General features: G+C 31.6%; 1 protein-coding gene across 2 annotated transcripts in view; it reads left to right on the top strand.

Moving 5' to 3' along the window:
• Nucleotides 1-259: 259 nt before the first annotated feature.
• Nucleotides 260-20,814, top strand: part of LOC126835578 (A disintegrin and metalloproteinase with thrombospondin motifs 9-like) — an 84,230-nt gene continuing 63,675 nt past the window's right edge. Inside the window, exon 1 of one of the 2 annotated variants that reach the window (XM_050568250.1) lies at nt 260-689. In XM_050568250.1, coding sequence (XP_050424207.1) covers nt 455-689 — 235 coding nt within the window. In that variant the 5' untranslated portion in view covers nt 260-454. The remainder of the gene's footprint in view (nt 690-20,814) is intronic. The other variant, XM_050568251.1, reaches the window with a different exon arrangement.

Consider the following 20,814-nt stretch of genomic DNA (forward strand, 5'->3'; position numbering starts at 1 on the left):
GTTTATTGGTGTTTTTTCTCTTTCTCGAATTGGGTAACCCGTAACCAGCATTTATGGTCGAAAAAGAGCACATGACGGCGACGCGACATGTGGATTCGCGAGGAACTTATGACGGCGGTGCGTCTCTCGGGAGGTCATCGTGCGCGCGATATTTAGACAGTCTGGCGGCGCGGCGTCCCGGGCAGTGGGGGTACATCGGCAGCGCGCGTGCGGTCTTATGCATGTGGCCCGTGTCTCGGGCGCCCAGTCGGTGGTACACGCGGTCTGTGCCGGTTCAACTGCCCTGTACCACATGCGCGTGCGTTTCCCTCCGAAATTTAAATAAAAAAAGGTACTGCCAATTTCTTTATTTTTTCGGCCGAGTACCGCGCGGTTAATTTTTCGATTTTCTTAAGCCTCGCCCCCCCGCACGCTGGAGATCCCTCCGGGTGTCAATCGATTCGCGGCCGAGGCCATGAGTTCGAAGACGGTGGTCCGCGAGCGAGTTCCCAAATGGCCGCTGATAGCCGCTGTGGTGGCTTCGTTGTCCGTTATGTCGGCCGTCACGCTGATGGCCGCCGTGGCGTGGACGACCGTAGGCTACGGGACGTCCACTTCCGCCGGCTACTTGGACATCGTCACCGAATTCGTGGCCGTCAACGACACCGGCGACAATGGAAACTTGGACGACTCGTTCGATTTGCAAGCTGGTGAGTACCTACTCTGTTATCAAATCCTTAAGAAGGGCACCACACTACTTCCATTCCCATCAGATGTCCCCTCCCCGTGTAAAACGTTTCTATTCAAATTTTAGCATTGATGTTTTTAGTAAAATATTTGGAAAACACTGAAATCCAATGTAGTATACATTTTTAATAATTTTATCAAACATTAAATTAGTTAACATTTTGATAAAGTTTTGCACCCCATTGAGTTATATAGTTCTATAAAAAAAAAGGCTAAACCACTTCGTTGTAAAAATTAGATATATTAAATATAAATATGTAATTTTATTTTTTTAACTTCGAGCCAAATGCTTTATACCAAGTTTTATCGGAAAATCGACTATAATTTATTATTTAATTATAAAATGGTATGACGCGGCATTTACTGAAATAAATGATTAGATACAAGACAAAGTACGATACAGTCATTCATAATGAATTAATTCGAATAAAAAACGTTACTAATACTAGTTCTCACCTATACGTAAACGACCGCTGGACAGAGTACATAGACAAAAAGTAACGACCATACTGTAGATCTCGTTTGCATTATACTACGTTCTTATTAAAAACGGATAAATTATAATTAAGTCCGACGTCCGAGGTCCATGGTTATTTTATAGGGACTTGTAAATTCTGAGACAGTTACATAAATTCTATATTTTTAATTGTTAAGTCCCTTATTAGTAGATTTATTTTGGAAATAAGACATTTTTAGTGTCTGATAAACTAGATCGGAGGACATTATTTTATTTTTAAATAATATTAATTGTAGATATTTTTTTAAATCTAGAAAAAACATAATACGACAACATTATTACGGTGACATTACTTGTGAGTTGAGCATTTTTAAATCTAAGAACAATATATTATTGTGTTGAGTATAATATTATGGATATTAACATACAGCGCGCGAAAATTTTAATAAAGTAGTCGAATCACATAGATCCGCCATTGATAAACATGTACAAGTCCTTAAGATTTGTCGTTGCCAATATTTTTTTTTCTCGCATAATATGTTTTTCGTTTTTTTTAAATTCATTATGAGCTATAGAACTCCTTTAATCAGTTATTAGTTAATTACATAAAAAATAACTAACCTAACCAAAACTAATTATCACATATGCCGATTAATCGGTTGAACCTTTTTTAACGTCATTTCAATCGCTATCTCAAACACAAATTATAAAAAAAGTTGTACTATAACAAAAATATATTTTTTTTAATTGTGAACATTTTATAATATGTTATTGGGCGTTTTAAACAATACAAATATTTGTATAGGATAACCCGCAAAATATTCCACTGACTCAAATATGTATAAATTAAGCATTATTCATTTTCATTACCTAATAGCTGTCTGATTTAAAATATTTTTTTCTTTGTTGAATCTAAAATTTAGATTGTCTTATAGATGTTGAAATTAAACCAATGGCATTTATTTTTGTTTTAAATATTTGAGATGTTAAGAATTTTTCGGTATAGATTTTTGCTGCATTATTAAGTTTATACACGTTTGTAATACGAGTATTATTGTAATAAGTCAAAATGTTGTCTGTTCCGAAAAATCGATTAAAAATCAAGTATAACGCATGACTTAATTAATTATGTGCTTTTTTCAACACTAGACCGTCGCGTCGTCCGTTTTAAGTCCATTCGTATACGCGTCTAGTAACGAAAGCCATTAAGGACTATAAGTTAGTGATTCTGGCATTGTCTGTTAAGTACAAATACTTTACCGAATCGATTTTATACAATTTTTTTCTTTTAACTTCTTTTTTTGTTTGGTCCTGGCAATAAGCCACATATAATTTCTCACTCGGATGTTTTATCGATGAAATATTAACGCACCACGTCTTACACCCAAACGTGTCTAATCACTGCAAAAATTGTAATGTGGGTTATTATTTTGTTTTTTTTATCCTTGAGCCTATACTGACACCTATACTTCGAAGTACTACGTAGGTACTACACAATATACCTACCACTAATTAAATAGCGTGTGCAAGTCACAATTTTAGCTACTAGCAGTGAATTATCTTATCTTCTAAAACCATCTACGGACGTATTTGCAAATATCTGGTCGAGTGTTTATTTTTAATTGACGCCCAAAGCGATTTTGATTTTTGGTCAATTTTCCGGCTGATAATCGCGGCCGGATGAGGAAGTATGACAGCTTTTCGTGTGCAATATTATATAACACAGTACACACGTTATGCAAATATTAGTTTTTGTTGTGTACTAAGGTCATTACTATAACTATACACCTCCACTGCCACCGCCGCTGTGACTATACAAATGCAATTGATTATTGCCCGAGACAGAACGCGTTCTTTATAGACACCCAGGAGACGTGGGCGTGGTCTGCGTGCAACAACGGCTAAAAAATCACCAAGTTGAACGAACAGAGTACAGACCGTGTTCATTCAACACCGCGCCAAGTGCTCATCTCTGTGCCTATATACATTGCATATTGTAGAACATATTCTATTACTATGTACGATTCACATAGCGCACAAGGCCACGGATGGTATGTGCTATAATACATAATATTATGTTCTGGCGGGCAGTTCAAAAACCTCCAGGTTACGACTAGACCTTTAGCACGGAATAACGACTCTTACGTGGCTCCTCGGCGAGGTCTTACTTGTGTAATTGAAACTAGTATAAATTGAATATAGCCCATGCGCGTTTGATGTTATTTAAAAAAAATCAGGTACTTAGTTTTGTAATTTTTGGGGGAGAGGGAGCAGACTGGACGTATGGCCTTCTTTTATTTTAGCTAAGAAGTTAGCAGAGAATCCGCTACCACACTCCTCGTAAAATTATTGAGTACGTGAAATTAACATTAGAATTATTAACTTTATATATCTTGGATCTATATACGCCGATCGGTCTATCTCAGAAAATATATACTTGTTAGTTCAAGTTACAACCCCGCTGTTAATTTTAACAGTAATGGTAATGAAATCAAATAATTAAATAACCTTAACCACAAAAAAATTGCTCTAAAGTGTATACGCTTATTTTATTAGCAATGCTATAATCATCAGTGTCCACAACAGACTGAGGCTTAGTCTAATGATGAAATTATTGCTACCGAAATACGTGTATGCCCTAAAGTGTAAAATGTTTTAAATATTTTATTTTTTTTTAATATATAACCACAAATATTCCTTTTTCTATAAAGTGATGCTTTCACATTATGAATTTCTATAAAAGAAAAAGCCAAGGATGTATTAGCGTATGTAATTCTTGTTCAAAAGTTTTTTTAAATTTAAATATTATGGGAAATTGCCAGTTTTTATGTTATTGTTAACAATGCATAGATGTCAACCTAATTATATGAAATGATTTACAAAGAGAGCTGGCAAATAAAAACGATTTTCAGTTTTCAACAATTCGTTGTAACCGGAGTGTAGATGGAAGTATGATGATCGGTGGCGCTGTAAACTTATTTTTGTCATATGACCAACATATTTTTTTTTAACATTTATATAATATATGTTTTAGTTAACATTTTTTCAAACACTATAACATTCAATAAATGAGAAATATATGGTTTTTTTAATGCACACTTTATAATTACAACACTGAACGAGTTTTTAAAATTTTTGTTAAAATTTTTAATTGAATATTATTAATTAAACATTTTTTAAATTTGTACAGGATGTAATGTTTAAATTAGGTATTTACAGAATTTTCGGTTACAACTATATTTACATATTAGCTTTGCAAAACGTTTCGGAAGCTTTTCATCTTTCATCTTCAGTGCTGTGTTGTGTGCTAGATTTGATGTACTCGTTATGCTGCTGTCTGTAGTCTGAAACGATCGTCTCCGTGGTCGTAGGTTGTATAATATACGCCGGTATAACATTATATAATATTACAAAGCCAATAGTTGTAACCGAAATGACGGTATTCTATAAATACCATTAACTTCAATATCAATATCCAGCGGGTTAAGTTTAATTAAATGTCCAGTAGAGCCAGTCAGATTTAAAGTTAACATTGATCACTTTAGTAAAAAAAGTTACTCTCATTTTTTCAGCCTTAAGTTTGCTTTTGAGAAAAATATGTTTTGGCATCGATACGAAGCTGTGAAGGTATTTTTTATTCGATTTTGACGGCTTGCGGCGTAATGTAATATAATATGTTATAGTAGATAGCACCTATAACAATGGGCTCCGTCATCCGTACATTATAAAATGGTTTTTAGTTATAGGTATTAATCGGTGTAGTCGAAAATAACGCAGTTTTGTTTTAACTACCTGAAATTACGCAGTCCATTAGAACGCAAATTATAGACTAATTTGATTTTTGTTCCTATGGATTTCTGTTTAGTGAACCTAATAGTCAATCCGTGTACATTTAAAATGCGACATATTGCTAAAGGTAAATTGGCGCAACGTAATACTTGTTCTCTCTCTCGTGAGATTCTCCAGCTCCTATGTAACCTTTCTTACCGGAGTCTAGGGTAATCGTCGAAAGTGTGTAATCAAGAAGTTGCATATACGTCATCGTAACAGTTTAATATTATTAATTTTTTAAAACGAATAGCCCCGTTTTGTCTCGTGTGGTAACTGCGAATTTTAACGCGGTAAAGGTCGTGCACTTTTTTGTAAATTGTTATATAATATATGCAATACGTACAAGTAACATTGGTTACTCGTTATAATAATACAATTCTATTGTTTCCGCTAAAAGTGGCGATCGTGGGTACGTGATAAATCAGTCGATATAAAAATAAAGTAGTATGTATTTATTACTATTGTTGTTTTCGCTCCTAACAGAATTGCAATCAACCAGGACGGTAGGTCAGCGGAGTACCGACGTGCATTTTACACGCAAGGATGAGATTTGCCATAAGGCTCGTGCACTGAACACCCTCGACCAACTTCTTGTATATTTAATACCTATAGATACTATCGAGTTGAAGTGAAATATAAAAATAATAAAATTAATATGTTATAATAAAAAATACATTTTTAACAACAGAAGTGGGTGCCCTGAACGAAACGACCTGCCATCAATTTACACGACTGACATAATGTTATTATTGTTATAACGTCTTATTACTGTAACACATTTCGCCAGTCCACTTACTGTCCAGACGACGTCTGAGAGACGAAATTAATGGTCAACATATTATATGCTGGCTAGTGTCTACGCAAAACGTACTTGGGGGAGAAATATAAAAAGTTTACATCCATCGATCATAAATAGAAAATATTGTTGTGTGAATTTGCTAATAGTGCTGATTTTGTTTGTAATTCACCGTAGCGTCAAACCGAAATTTTAAAATTGAGCTGTACATCATAAACGCTTGTTAATTTTAGTAGAGGTTTAAGCGTTAAGGTAATTTAACAAGTTATTTTTCGGTTCCAATTCACTCAATCATATAAATTTAAATATTTATCTTTTAGATTAACTTAATTTTTTATCTATTAAAAATAAGATATACGAGTACCTATTGTGTATTATTCTAGAACCAAACGTATTAGTATTAATTGTGGATTTAAATTATTTATTATAAGGAAATAAAAAAATCCCAGTCATAATTCAACAATTTCAAATAAATACATTTACGTTTCTGTATGAAAGAAAACACCAAAAACACTATTAAGAACTTTCGAATACATAATTATATGATTAAAGCTTAAAACGCAGCTTATAAGACCACTACTCTTAACAGTTAGACGGTAAGTTAGTTCTAACTTATAAGCGTAATGTTTGTTAATTGTTTTAGTTTATCTTCGCATTTTCGTTGTCAGGAATATTCCCAGGAAATCTGGGAATGGAACACAGCTTCAAATAAAAATATTAAAAAAGTAATATTTATAATCTTTAAACCATGCACTGTACTATGTGTAGTTCAATATCATATTTTTTTGGAATTTTATTATAGTTGTTATATAATGCCCTTGTAATTCTTTGCAGTCGAACATGAATTCACATCTTGGCAGATGAGATTTGATTATGATATTAGCTATGATGTTTTAATCAACCAGTTTTGTTTTGAAGACAAAGCGGGATGAACATAGACACTTCTCCCGCTGTGTTAATAATACTATTACAACACGACTTTTCATCATAAAACTCAAGAATAATACCAGTCAAGTTTAAAATACACTAGAGTCTAAACACTAGTAGGTAATACAAATTGTGTGTAGATTTATCAGAAAACGACATGTTATAAAGGAAAATAGTATAATAGTTCTTAATACAAGTTAAAATATGTCATGAAACTATATAAGACTTCTAATAACTTTCGACCGTTCAGAGTATACTATCCAACTATAACTATGACCGATTGAGGTGTTGTTAAAAAATCTCTTGATTAGTAACAAACTAAATAGTATACGAACACAAAAAGCACACATTTTAAAACCGATACCTTCCCAGCTTTGTATTGAACATAAAATGTGTCCTATAGAAGAAATAATTTTTATCTATAACTTATTATACGTTTTAAGTCTTAAGATCTTAAGTTTTAATAAATATTGACACAATGTTTGTTGTGTAATCATTCAACAACGATTGGAGAAAGTAGTGTTGAACTTTGTACTTTATTACCACCTATTACTATTATCAATCCTACCGTTGTTTGATAATTGACAAGTTAACGGATTGAGCATCTATTTCCTAATTAATTTATGAATATCGTGTATTATAAGAGAGAAGGTTATTATGATATACGAGTAAGTATATTATTTTTTATACTAGACACGCTTAAGTGTATTGTTTATTGGTTTATATGGTTGACTTAAATTTTAAAACAATTACAATCTTATTATTTACATAAATCCTATAAGAAAATTTACGAGTTAATAGCTATAAAAGTATTTTTAATCGAATGTCAACGCTGTCAATAATTTCTTATTTATATACTTGGAGTACCTACTTAATACATTCAAGTAAGAAAACAATTAGCTAAAAAAAGTTTTGTCACTCCCAAAATTGTTTCATAAATTAATTAATTGCTGTTTGTAATGTATGCTTGCAGTAGGTATACTAGAATATATTTTAGACTAGTGACCATTAACGCATAGAACCAACTAGGTAGAAGTCTAAACAAATTAAGAAAAGAAAAGGCTTCTGCCGCATGGTTTTTACCTACAAGTATTATGTGCAGCTGTCATTTAGGTATAAGCTCTACCAGGATATTATTTTGTGTGTTTTCAGAAGTCAAATAAGAATCGTAATTTGTTTGTGTCAAATGATTAATGATCGACCATAGTCGTCTGGAAAATAGACCCAAAGAAACCCAGTGTAGAAAACCTACAGACAAGACAAGGGGTTCATTTTAATTGTCCGGCTCATTGTGTGCCATTGAAAATATATGCGACAAGCACGACGACTACCCTAATAAAGAAATGAGAATTTTTAAAAAAGGGTGTGGGACAAATGTTAATAATATGATAAAAAAATATATTTGTTATGTGTACAATCTATTAACAATGCGATTGGTAAAAAGTAGATAACGTGATAATTACCGATCCTTTAAAAAAACATTAATTATAAAGTCTGACGTTTTATTACATCGTGACAGATATATTATAACATTATATGTAAAACGCTGTCAAACGAATAAAATATGTTCTCCATCGGAACACTGCCCTTCAATCTAGATAACTTCAGTAGTAGATTTTATACATGGAACGACCTAATCAGACCTAATCAGATACTCGTATCTTATAATCTTTTTACCAAAATTAAATATCGACATTTATACTACAGACAACAGAATGTTGTAATATAAATTATCAAATATTCATTTGAAATACATAATATAATATGTAATTGTGTAGTGTATATAAACATAATTATATTATATGTATATCGTAGTAATAATTAATGGGTACAGTTTCTCCGAATCAAGTAGGTAGTACAATTTATATTTCACAACCGTTTCCGGTCAGAGCAGAGAAACTTGACACACGTACTGTATGCTTACAATTTGATTTTCTTATACTTTTTACTGTTTGTATAAATAATATAATAATGCTGTTAATTAGTACTACCTATCGAATATCAATGTTTAGAACATCTAAGAATTTAATTATTTTCCAAGAGTTTATAAGTTTATTTTTCAAACCTTATCATATTACTTGCAAGTAACTTAGACATCCGGCAATTACTCAAGCAAACGTATCAAACTAGATTGAAAATATAATTTGTATTACTTACAATAAATGAGGGAATTGGATAAATATTATGTATGACCAACTGGGGAAAATGTTTGGAATATCAATCTAGCGCCACCACAGCTGTCTATAGCATTTTGAATATAGCAGATATTATCATACATAATTTAAAGCTGTTATATTATGTATAAATAAAAAGGAACAAATCGTTAATGAAAACGTTACTTAAGTCAACGCTATTAAAAAACTTTGAAACAGGCTAATTCAAATTCATGTCCAATATAATTGTTTATTATCTAATATCTATCGTGTAACATGTAACAATCATAGTTGTATGACTATGACTAAAAACTTTATTTTTGTAGTTTTAAGTATTTTCATACATTTTTTTAAATGTAATAGATAATATGACACAATTTGTTCGATTAAGTGTTTTATTTTTATTCGACAGCGCGCATAGTATTCTAATTGGAAATACATGTTTTAAAAGAGACAAGCTTGATTTACATTTAAGGTTTAAAAATTATAATAGGATTTGAAGTGGTCGTAGTTTTATAATGAGGAATCTTTGACACAATTGCAGTTTTCACTTAATTTCATTCCTGATAAGACTGACATCATTTAATTCAAGTGGAAATGTTCATCGTATATTGTTATTCGTAAGAGGGTCCATGTAACAGACATGAAGTTACTTTTAATTCGATTGCGTGCGTTTCTATTTAATTCTTAATATTTTTTTTTTGTGGTTGACCACTGGTGTTAGTATGGCTACTTTATAGCTTAAGCTGATTTTTGATGGACTTAAGTATACATTCACAACCATAGTTTTCCAATCTAAATTATAAAATATACATTACACGTTAATTAATGGATGTCGAAATGAAATAGTGAGCGTTCGTTGGCACCCGCATTCTATCTATAAGATCAAAGATGGTGTGAAAGAAATACGGTTTTTAGATTGGAAGATATGACAGTTATTAGCGAGAACGTTTCTGCGTATGTTTTGAATGGAAATCGAGGGAATAACTATTAATAATAATTATCGATATAATAAACCGAACGCATAAATTTCATTAGCTGCTGTTATTCTTAATAACGCCCGCGTTGTATGCGAATGACCGTAAATCGTTTCAAGATGCGCAGCGACTCGTTGATTGATTGTAACCAAAAACACACAAGACCTATCAAGCGACTTTATAGTTTTTTATCGCCATTTTCAAAAGTTCTAAGATGTTTCGATAATCGTATTTAAAAAGAAAATACTATAAAAATAAACTCCATACACAATTATTTTTATAATGCGTAATTGTAAGTATTTTAAGTACTTATTCTAAAAACAATTATCATATGCTAGAATTGACATACTAAAAGTTATTTTTTATTAAATGCACTTAAATCTGCGTAGTAATTTTAAAGACTAAACGTTATGATATTTAAGGTATTAGTTTAGCTCTCGTTATTTATTAGGACTATTTAATAATTTTATATTTACTATTTCCTTGCTAACAATTAGGAATAATTGATTCCTACATAATAACTGTTCACTGTTTTGTTTTTTCTTTTGTCACCTGTATATCAAGCATACTCTTCTCTGTTCGTTTATAGTTTTTGAATATTATATATTGTTTTTATGCATCAGCACTAATTCATTTTCCCTTAAAAATTGTATGTGCCTAATTTAGTGTAGATCGAAAAGCAATAGTTTTAAACGAAATTTGAACAAAATACCTAAATTTAAAATAATTATACAGTGAAAATCTTGAATTTTTCAAATCACATCTGTCTAAAAAAAAAACTACAATATTACTAAATGTTAATTAAAAAATGGAACACAAATTAAAAAAAAATGCTTATACATATCATTTATACAATATATCTTACTATAAATATTTATTATGTCATTTAAAGTTAATATATTAGTATACATATGAAATTACATTGGATACTTATGGAATAATTTCTATTAAACTATCCGATGACCAGAAGCGGTAAACGGTTATAAGAAGTTTTCGAATAACATGTTCCTTGTATTTTTTATAGTAGTATTTATAGTAAATTAATTTACTATAAAGTAAATGAAATTACTATACCGTAAATACTATACATTTACAAGATGCTAAATTTGTATACATACTACAATAGATACACATAGATACACATTAGTGAAGTGTATACGGTTTGTGTTGTAGTACTTTGCTGTTGAATGGGATCTAGAGGCCATCGAATGAATGGAAAACCATCGGGTGTGACCGATCAGCATAAAATGTGGTCAGCGTTTCGCTATTACCCGGAACTTGCAGCGTTATTTGTTGGGCGAGAAAGAGAAAAAAAAAATTGCCATTTCAGTCACAATTTGCGTGTGTCTTATCGGGTTCGTCCTCAAATGGTCACAAGCAAGGTCAACAATGGCTTGTGCAATACATTTAAACAGTTCAATCGTCCTAAATAATATTATTTAAATTTAGGTTGCCCGTGCCCATATTTCAATCAGTTTACAAATTATTATGTATATTTTTAGTATTTATCATTGGAGGAATCGACAATTTAGAAATATCTACAAAAAACACCTTAAGCATTTTTAAAAAGAAAGTCTGTCTTTGTTTATACTTTGGCGCGTAAAAAAGCAATATTTTTTTTTTCTGACGTGGAATAATAAAAGAAAATTTATTCCGTAGTCTATAGTGTGTACTGTACTATGCTTAGTACACTAGTGTACTATATTTTAGTATACTAAGTATATTTAATATAAGTACTGTAGTATAGTGTGTTGCATGATAGACGATAGTTACTCAAGACGGCCAAAGCTATGACCCCGAATGGACATAACTGTGCCCAAGTAATTATTGTATGTATAAATCAAAATCTAGAAATAAATACATATTCTTATCTAATAGGTATGTTACAACCTAATTAAGACCTGGTTAGACGAGAAGAATGTTACAAACATTTATGAATATATTGTTCTTGTATCAGCTATACAGGATGATTCATTAAGGCTTGACACTCATTTTCTCATAAAATAATTACTATTTTGTATTATTTTTTCTTTATGAAGATACTTTACAATAATAGAAAATATTCAAATTTTATCTTTAAATTTTTTTCAGAGCGATATCAACTTTTGAAACTTAAATGGGTACTTGCATTTAATTAACAAAAATTTTTTGAATATTTTGACTGGTCGATAACCAGTTTTGAATAAATAGTTTTAAAGTTATTAAAGTTTATAATGTATGACGTGAATAACGGTAAAGTGTAGTATTTATTATCATAGATTAAATATACTTAGTATACTAAGTATTTTTATCAAGCATTAATTTTCCGTCCTAAATTTAAAAAATTTAAGATCTGAAAGTAATTAAGTATGCATAGTTCGTATCATTCAAAATTTATCAAAAAATTATTCTTAGTTTTAAAGTTATCATAGATAATATATATCGTCGCTACCTACAAATGAAGATTATAAATCTTAAATTATTTGCAGATTTCATTTGAACCTGCCGATCAAATTATAATGAGTTAACATGAATTATAAGATCTTAATTTATAACACTAATGATACTCGCCTTGCATACAAACCTTCACTTTTTTTTGTTATATTTTATGAATTATTATATTCAATACACAGTTGTCGATTACAAACAAATATTTTTATACTTTTAATAGACATTTGAGTTTCAATTAAAGCATTAATAACGTAGAATATGTGCGTTATGGGTTTTGGCTAACTGTTACAATACAACAGTAAAAATGGTAACAATTCAATTGATTATTGATCCCAAAGCTGTCATAAAATTATAGACCGCGCATATTTTCACTGCTATGTTATTAGCTGTTTTAGGCGAATCGGTTCGATTTTGTTTAATGTTATTAAACATGAATTAATTATACGTCTTATGGAAATGCCGTACACACTGGATGTGTTTGAAAACGACGCAACAATCAACTTGGAACCCCATGGATTGAACGGTTTTTTTTTAATAAATTCCTCTTACTCTTCTTTCCTGGAACATTACAGAACGCGTCGCCATAGAATCAATGGATATCAACGTAATCAAATAATAGTATTATTATCTAGCGTCATGGTTGAAGCACGGAGCTAAGTAAAAAATAAAAAAAACAGCACTCACGACCACCGAGCCGAAGCAGATCATTCCCATTAAACCCATGTACATTTTACCCTTTACCTAAGTATTGCGCAATGTTTGTGAGCGATCGACTGGACAGAATTAATCACATAAGGTGTCAGTAGATTGATCAAGTTGTGTAGCCCTGTAAATTGTATATAGAAAAAATATATCTGATGAATATTTCCTTAGGGCTTAGTTACAAGTAAAAAGCTACAACATTTTTGAACCGTTAGGTACTTTTTTTAGCCACAACTCATATGGGCTGTTTGAAAATTTACGCGAGTCCCAGTCTCAATCCCAGTAATATAAATAATACTATACTAATTTAGATTACATAATATTATATTATGTTAAAACACTTATGCCTTTTTCTTTTACTTAGTGACTATATTTATAAAGAGCTAACGAAGTATTTTTGTTGTGACTATTATTACGATTTTCTACAGTGTCTCAAAAAAACTAATAACCGCTGCTATTTTATTTGCATCTTTGTTTCGACCTCATAATTGTACTGACATAGTACTCAGTAGGTATATTATTGTGTAACGTACGTCGTACCTACTAGGTCTGGTCTGGTTTGATATTCATACGATACCGTCAGTTCATTATTGTGAACAAAGATTATTATTAAAAAAGCGTATTACTATGATTCGTCCAATATATTGCATTTTCGCAGGACAAAATGATAAAAAAAATGTATCAATCACGGGTCTAGGGCCACTAAACGATGTTTAAAACGACTTCATACATTTTCCAATCAATGCAGACAAACCAAACCTATACTTTCCCCGGGAGTGATGTTTGTTCATATACAATAAACGACTAATGACGGAAAATAAAAAAACAAATAATAATAATAATTATTATTATTATTTCCTTCTGTGTCAACTTTAACCGTGCTTAACGTGTTTATCCTACTCTTTCGATTAAATGATGCGATCGATATTACCGTATGCGATAGCTGAAGGTCGTTAAACTGTACTTAATAGGTAAACTAGCTGGCATAAATCGTTTTCAGACTTATGTGTATAGATCCACAAATTTTGTTTTATTTACACTGACCGTATAAATAGTAAAGTAATGTATTATTTTCTCACGCTCAGTATAATCTTTATCAGTATTATCTTTTTGTATCGTAAACGTTGTCGTTTGAAAATTACGGTGCAGCTGTATGTTTTATAAATCAATCACAACTTGTATAACATGGTGTACACGATACCAATGTTTATGTTTCGATCTTGCCCAAAACAATTAATTCCAAATAAATATTATACGTTAGCGTTTTTGTATTTAATAATGACGGCCAGTTTAATTTTCAAGAGGCATCCTTCTGCAGTGGCAATGTCTATACGTTCATTTTTGTGAGCCAGACTATAATGAACCTGTAAATAAAAAGGTGCTTATTTTAAACAATCAAGTTATGTTTACAAAGTGGACTAGACTCAATGCCGCACTAACCTATTTAGAGTAACGCCTAACAGCTTTTTGCTGTCCCTCCTCAACAACATTACATCCGCATACAAACAGAGAATAGCGATTAACAAAACGTCTATATTGTTTACTATAACTGTGTTGCATCGGTCATCAAGTTGCATAAAACAACAATATTTTGTATGCATCTAAGAGAAAACCGCTTCTCCATAGTGCCAGAGAACTACGGTACGATTACCTTCTGTGGACAATTTTCTCGATCAATAAAATGTAAGGTAATATATTATGCGTTATACGTTGAATGAATGTCAAAATCATTTTCCTTTTCCAGTTAAGCGCGTCCTATACCTGCGTAAAGTTTCCTACAAATATAACATGTCACTGTAACTTTCATAGTCTGAACAAAAATAAAAAAATTGCTGAAAATATACCAAATCCAAAGAAAGATTATGCGCTAATGTCACAGCCAAATGTATCGAACCCACTTCTGCTATCTTCACATTTCATTACGAGTTTAAAACTACAGCTACTAATCTAATCCTTTATTAACCTTCCTCATTTCCGTTCTAAATCATAATCTGAACTGAAGTTTTTCTTAAATTTTGTGTTAGTATCTATGTTGTACAGTTTCTTTTTCTTGAGACAATTAAAAATAAATATAAACTTTAAAGTATTATTCCAAACTTGGCATTTTAATAACTTGGACACATGAACTTTTAGTTATAAAAATTACCATCTTTGTTATCATCTAAATTTATCAAATTGACAATATGTTTTTATTATCACGGTCAAGTTAATATCAAATGTATACTGTTTATTTATTATAATTTAATTATCCAACCTTGAATTTCATTCATCTGGGACGAGAAAACTTAAATTAATGCATATGTGGCTCTTTTCGAATAATATTAATCAAATTTCTCAAGTCACACGCTCAAAACTCACGACTTCACGACGACCGCCCGCGATGTTCAAGTCGTATTTTTATTTTATTTATTTTCTACTCAATTAACGTTATTTAATGGCTGCCATCCTCTTGGCCATAGTATTATGATTTATGATAAATATTTGTATAGTGTAATTTCATGTTTTAATGTGTGACGACACTAAAAACGTATTAACCAAAAACGATATCCATAGAAATACATTTTAAAATAATAAAAACAAAGCGTAATAGTTGCGATATTTTTTATGAAGAATTATCCGGGCAGTTATTGACTAACTATCTGCATGTTATTAATGTAAATGTAGCTTGTAAAATAAAAATGCACATAAACTCATTGATAAATCAGATCGTCGCATGGTATTTTGTGGGCGTTTGGATGATACACGTGTTCGATTGTAACTATTTTAAATAAATAGTTAGGCCAACTAAATGCTTGGTTGAAGCAAATATATTATATATTTTAATGCTTACAACTATAAATGTATTGTACCCCTATATTAATATTTAATCATAATAATTGTAGTACATCCAACCGGTGTTATTAATATTATTTCTTTATGTACCTACCGCGGCGCTCTTTACTTTTTTACCCTCATCTCTCACTGAAAGAGTTCCAGAAATTACGACGTCCCTAAATGAAGATTATGAACGGTCACTGGGCCATGACCAAAACAAGAATGTAGGGGGTAAAAGGAAAAGCATAATATCGTGTGTAATAAAACTAAACGGAAAACCATACACAGTCGAACAAACTTATCGGCTCATATTAGTAATTCGATATAAAATGTATGCAAATTCGTCGAGCCTTTCTTTCAGAAACGGTTTGAGGGGATTACTTATGACAGTACAATATAGTGTGTTACCGTGTAATTTTATTTCTATACCTACTAATACGTTACAAGCCGGTACAATAAACGTAAAATACTAATTTCATAAAACTACATGTATTGCATCGACGAATTTTATGAAAAGTAGTGACTTACGAATTGCCTTACGAAACATATTCATTTTAAAAGATAGTAAGCGTAAAAAAAATTCTAAGCCCAAAATAGTTGGGAACGTAACAAACGTTAATATAACTACTTCTTAACGCGACGAAGACCAATAAGTTGTTTTGCGTAAGACAAGCCATACTACACTATACTGTACTTTTCGTAACGTCCGTTGTTATACAGTAGGTGCGTTTGTCGCAAAACGTCTATTGTAATGTTGATCATCTTTATTTAATATGTTTGTACCTATATATGTATGACCTACAGTCATTTAGTATTTAAATTAGAAAAAAACTGAAAAACTGTGTTGGACGACTGAACAATATAATGTAATAGCCTGAAGTATAATATAATATATACTGTACCAGCAGGTTAATAAGCGTAATTCTCAGCATAGGCGTAATTCTCAGTGATGAGTGATGCTAACTGCTATGAACTTTAGCGCCCCATTACCCATAGTTGTCTATATTATTTATCTACAGATATAAGCTGTCACAGGGAATAGGGGTTACCTTTTACAAGTTATTTTACCATCAGCATTATAAATGTCACTCGCCCGTCTACACTCTTTATCTCTTTTCTTTTGCCTATATTGTTGTAACGGCCACATTTAGTTAAATATGAATTACTATCACTTTATCCCGATTAGGGGAGACAAAGGACAAATGGGACAGGGGAACCGATGCCCAATTAGTTGACATTCTACCACCTTCGGACCGGGACCTAATTAATCTCTAACCTTTACTTATTATTTCGTGTAACTTAATTAATCCATATCTGTTTTAACTTCGCCCTCTCGCGTGTGTCGTTCAACTCCGCCGTTATATACCTGGACTTAACAACAGGGAACGCTTTAGGATCCAGGTAAAAGTGTAATAAACACATATACTTAGTTTTTGCTTATTAAATAAAACTGTTATTTATTGGTAGCATACTTGAGAGCTAGACTTTTAACAGTACGATCACCCGTTTAGCTTCTCTGACGATATATTAAATTTATAAGGGAGACTTTCAGTTTGTTCAAGTGCAGGAAAAGCTATCTCATGCTAGTTCTATCCGTTCCTACTAGAATCCACTTATTTAACCCTATCGACGACCTCTTGGATCTTTGTTTAGATTAGCCAATTAAACAACCAGGCACGTACATTGTCATAAACCGGCACTGAATAGCGCGAGTTGGAAAGGTGAAAGTAATCAGAAAATACTGCAATTTTTCTAATCCAACCAGTAACCAATAAAATGTACAGACATTTTTGTTGATTTTAATAGACTTGTTACAATGTTACTCAACTTAATCAGGTTAAATCTATTTTTTACTGATTTTAGAGTTTCAATTGTGAAGGTTGGCATTGACGACACACACACTGAAATATTAGTTACAACTATCTTGATATTTGGTTAATCTTAGTTCCAGTGACTAACGTCACTGAAGACGGACTCCGTAATACATTTGAAAGCTATAAGCGATAAACTAACTTAACGTGAGGGGTATAATAAAATAATTCGTTTCAATATCACCACTTGGTAAATTGTGTAAATATTATGCAAGAAAATCAAACGTGATATTAAATAAAGTTAATAATAATATGTTAAATTTGCTATCGTCCATTTTAAATTGGCGGGATATTAGTTTACAATTAATGTAATCAGTATACTCTGAAATACATAACAATTTGGACGTTTTTGCAAAACATATTTTATAATGAGCGCAAATATAGCTTATATCACCTCCTTTAAAATAATGTAAAAAAAATCTATGTGTTCCACCTATTTATTTAATAGTACATCGGTAAATCGTATTAAAATTCAAAAAGACGTTGGTTGTCTTTAGTGTAGACAGTGCAGTAACAATACAAGAGTTTAAACTGTTGTCTATTAAGCGTTTGACGCGTGACCCTGTCAAAACGCTATACACAATTTAATATCAAATGTCCCCTTTCCGTCTCGAGAAATTTACCAACGTTTTTTTTATATAAAATTGTGACAAATAACAGGGTAGTTTACGACATGCATTATACGTCTAATAGGTGTTTATAAAATGCATTTGCATAATCTTGGGCGTGGGAGCGTTTAAACCAAGTGAAAGAACGGCACGACAGAGAAATAATAATCAAAAACTCGTTTGAAACGAATGACTGTCGGTGTACTGATAATCGGATATGATGTAGACTATTCTTCACGGTTGTTAAGCGTGATTAACCGCCTTTAATTGACGACTTGCTTGCTGAACCGTTTAGAACGGATTCGTCTTCTTTTACATACGAAATCGATATCCACTTTCTACTAAAACAGTGTTAGGCCACTGATACATAGACAAAAATGACAAAAAATTGTGTGCTCAATAAAAGCTACGACTAAAAAGATAAATGATTATACGATCGTATCAATTGTTGTTAGTGCCAATCGATCATTCAAGTACTCGAGTGGGCAGTGATGCCGGAGGAAAAGTATCTGTTCTAGCCTCTAGGACCAGTATTACATTATTTATGTTTTATATTGTATGAGCGGTGATTATTTTAAGGAACGATCTAAGAGACGTATATTGATGTGACACAATTAACGCATCCACTCGATACGTACGAATATTTTATTATGATAGACAATACTCCTAATCGGTTTCGAAATAAAAACGTAGCGACCAATAATCAATTATAGACGTACAATATACTTACCTATAAGTTATACTAGGTACTTAACCGGTTATGTTTTCTGAAAACCTTTTATAGGCCGTTGCGACCAAACAGATTGCGGTCGGTGAGAGCATTTTCAATGTTTCCATATCAGACTGTAATGAATTATGAACAATTATAAGCCAACGAATATATTATATATAATTACTATAAAATAAAATACTACAATCAATGTTATGATACATAACGCCGCACCCGCCCAGTCATTCAATTCAACGTTGGGCGCTGGCACAATTTTTTTCCTATTATCGCAGGTGGTTGTTGAAATTTTTGCCTCGTTGAAATAATTTAATCCGGATTGGATAGCTGTACTTGATTTGCCAATAAATAATGATTTCGAAATCATAATGAACACTTATCATAGACGGTTTATAATATTTTAGCGGCTAACGGTAAATTATTTGTCGCGTTAAGTTGTGCTCATTCCCGTCAACGACCGTCTGGTATAAATCAATATATATATATATCTCAACACTGGAAGAGAGAAGTAAGATGGAGAAAAAGAGAGAGAAAAAGACTCATATTTCCAAGTCCTGTACTAAAATACATGCGATAAATCAACAGAAAGTTGACCGCGTTTTGTGCGCTTAATCGCAACGTCGAGATCGTTTGATTAATACGATCGCCTAATATACATTACAACTAAGTACAACCCTTATATTTTTATATTAGTAAGGTTTAAGCTGAATTTAGGAGGATTTAATGTCCAACTATGTGGGAACAATGTTTCATTAACAGAAAACAAATTTTAGTTTTTAAACATTTGGGTGTTTATATTTTTACATATTATATAATAGTGTAAAATTAAAAATAAACATTTAAATAATTTCTTTAACTTCATAACTCTTTCAAAGATTCAATGGTCTATGGCAATGGAAAATTATTCTTGATGAGAGTATACAGTATTTACTAATAGTTAACACCAACTGACTTTTATGTTATGACTTTGCAATTTACAGTAAATAAAATATGTAATCTTCGAATTTCAAAATTATGAAATATGTTCAAGGTATTATTTATTTATTCATTATACCAAAACATGTATATTGTAAACGGATGTGATCTTTAATCTAGTTTCTGGATATTCGCTAATTTTTTATTTGTTTGACAATTTTTCTATTTCGTTAACCGCAGATAGAATATTTTAAATGAAATCCTAAAAATAAAGAATGAATTCGACTTTTGAGGAAAAAAATGATGAGATATCTACTCGATTTTGTGCTTATAATGTACTATATAGTAAAGACCACATTATCAAGGTGAATGGATAGATTTAGACGCGCACGTTTATTTTGACAGTATGTTACCTTTTTCAAATCATCATCAATATTCATGAATATTCAGATTTTTCGTTTTGTCTTTGTATGGGTACTATTGTGCATGTAGATGCCCACGAGTATGGAGGTAATCCGTTTCGGGCAAGACAAAACTCAAATCAATTACGTTAAACGAAGCGGCGAGGCGCAATCGTCTGTTGATATTTGTTGACGGTCGTCATTCTAAAGGGTAAACCGACGGTGTTATCGCATAGATACGTCTCTGAACCATAGGCCTACGTTATAACTAGTAAACCGCGTCGCGTGACCCACACCTAAGTGCCTATATTGTAAGGGCTTACAATTTCAAAATATGCAATGCCTCTAAATGGATTATAGATCATAATATACTATTTATTATTATATATAGAGGATAAGGAATGATGGCGTAGCTAGTATGTAAATAAATGGGCAATATTTAAGTCAGTTTGTATTATATAGCTTTAAATGTATATTTT

This window comes from Adelges cooleyi, unplaced genomic scaffold, assembly GCF_023614345.1.
Source record: "Adelges cooleyi isolate 19-005CV unplaced genomic scaffold, UGA_ACOO_1.1 ACOO_flye_CR_arks_rails_tigmint_CR_PRNA_23, whole genome shotgun sequence".
NCBI classification, from domain to species: domain Eukaryota; kingdom Metazoa; phylum Arthropoda; class Insecta; order Hemiptera; family Adelgidae; genus Adelges; species Adelges cooleyi.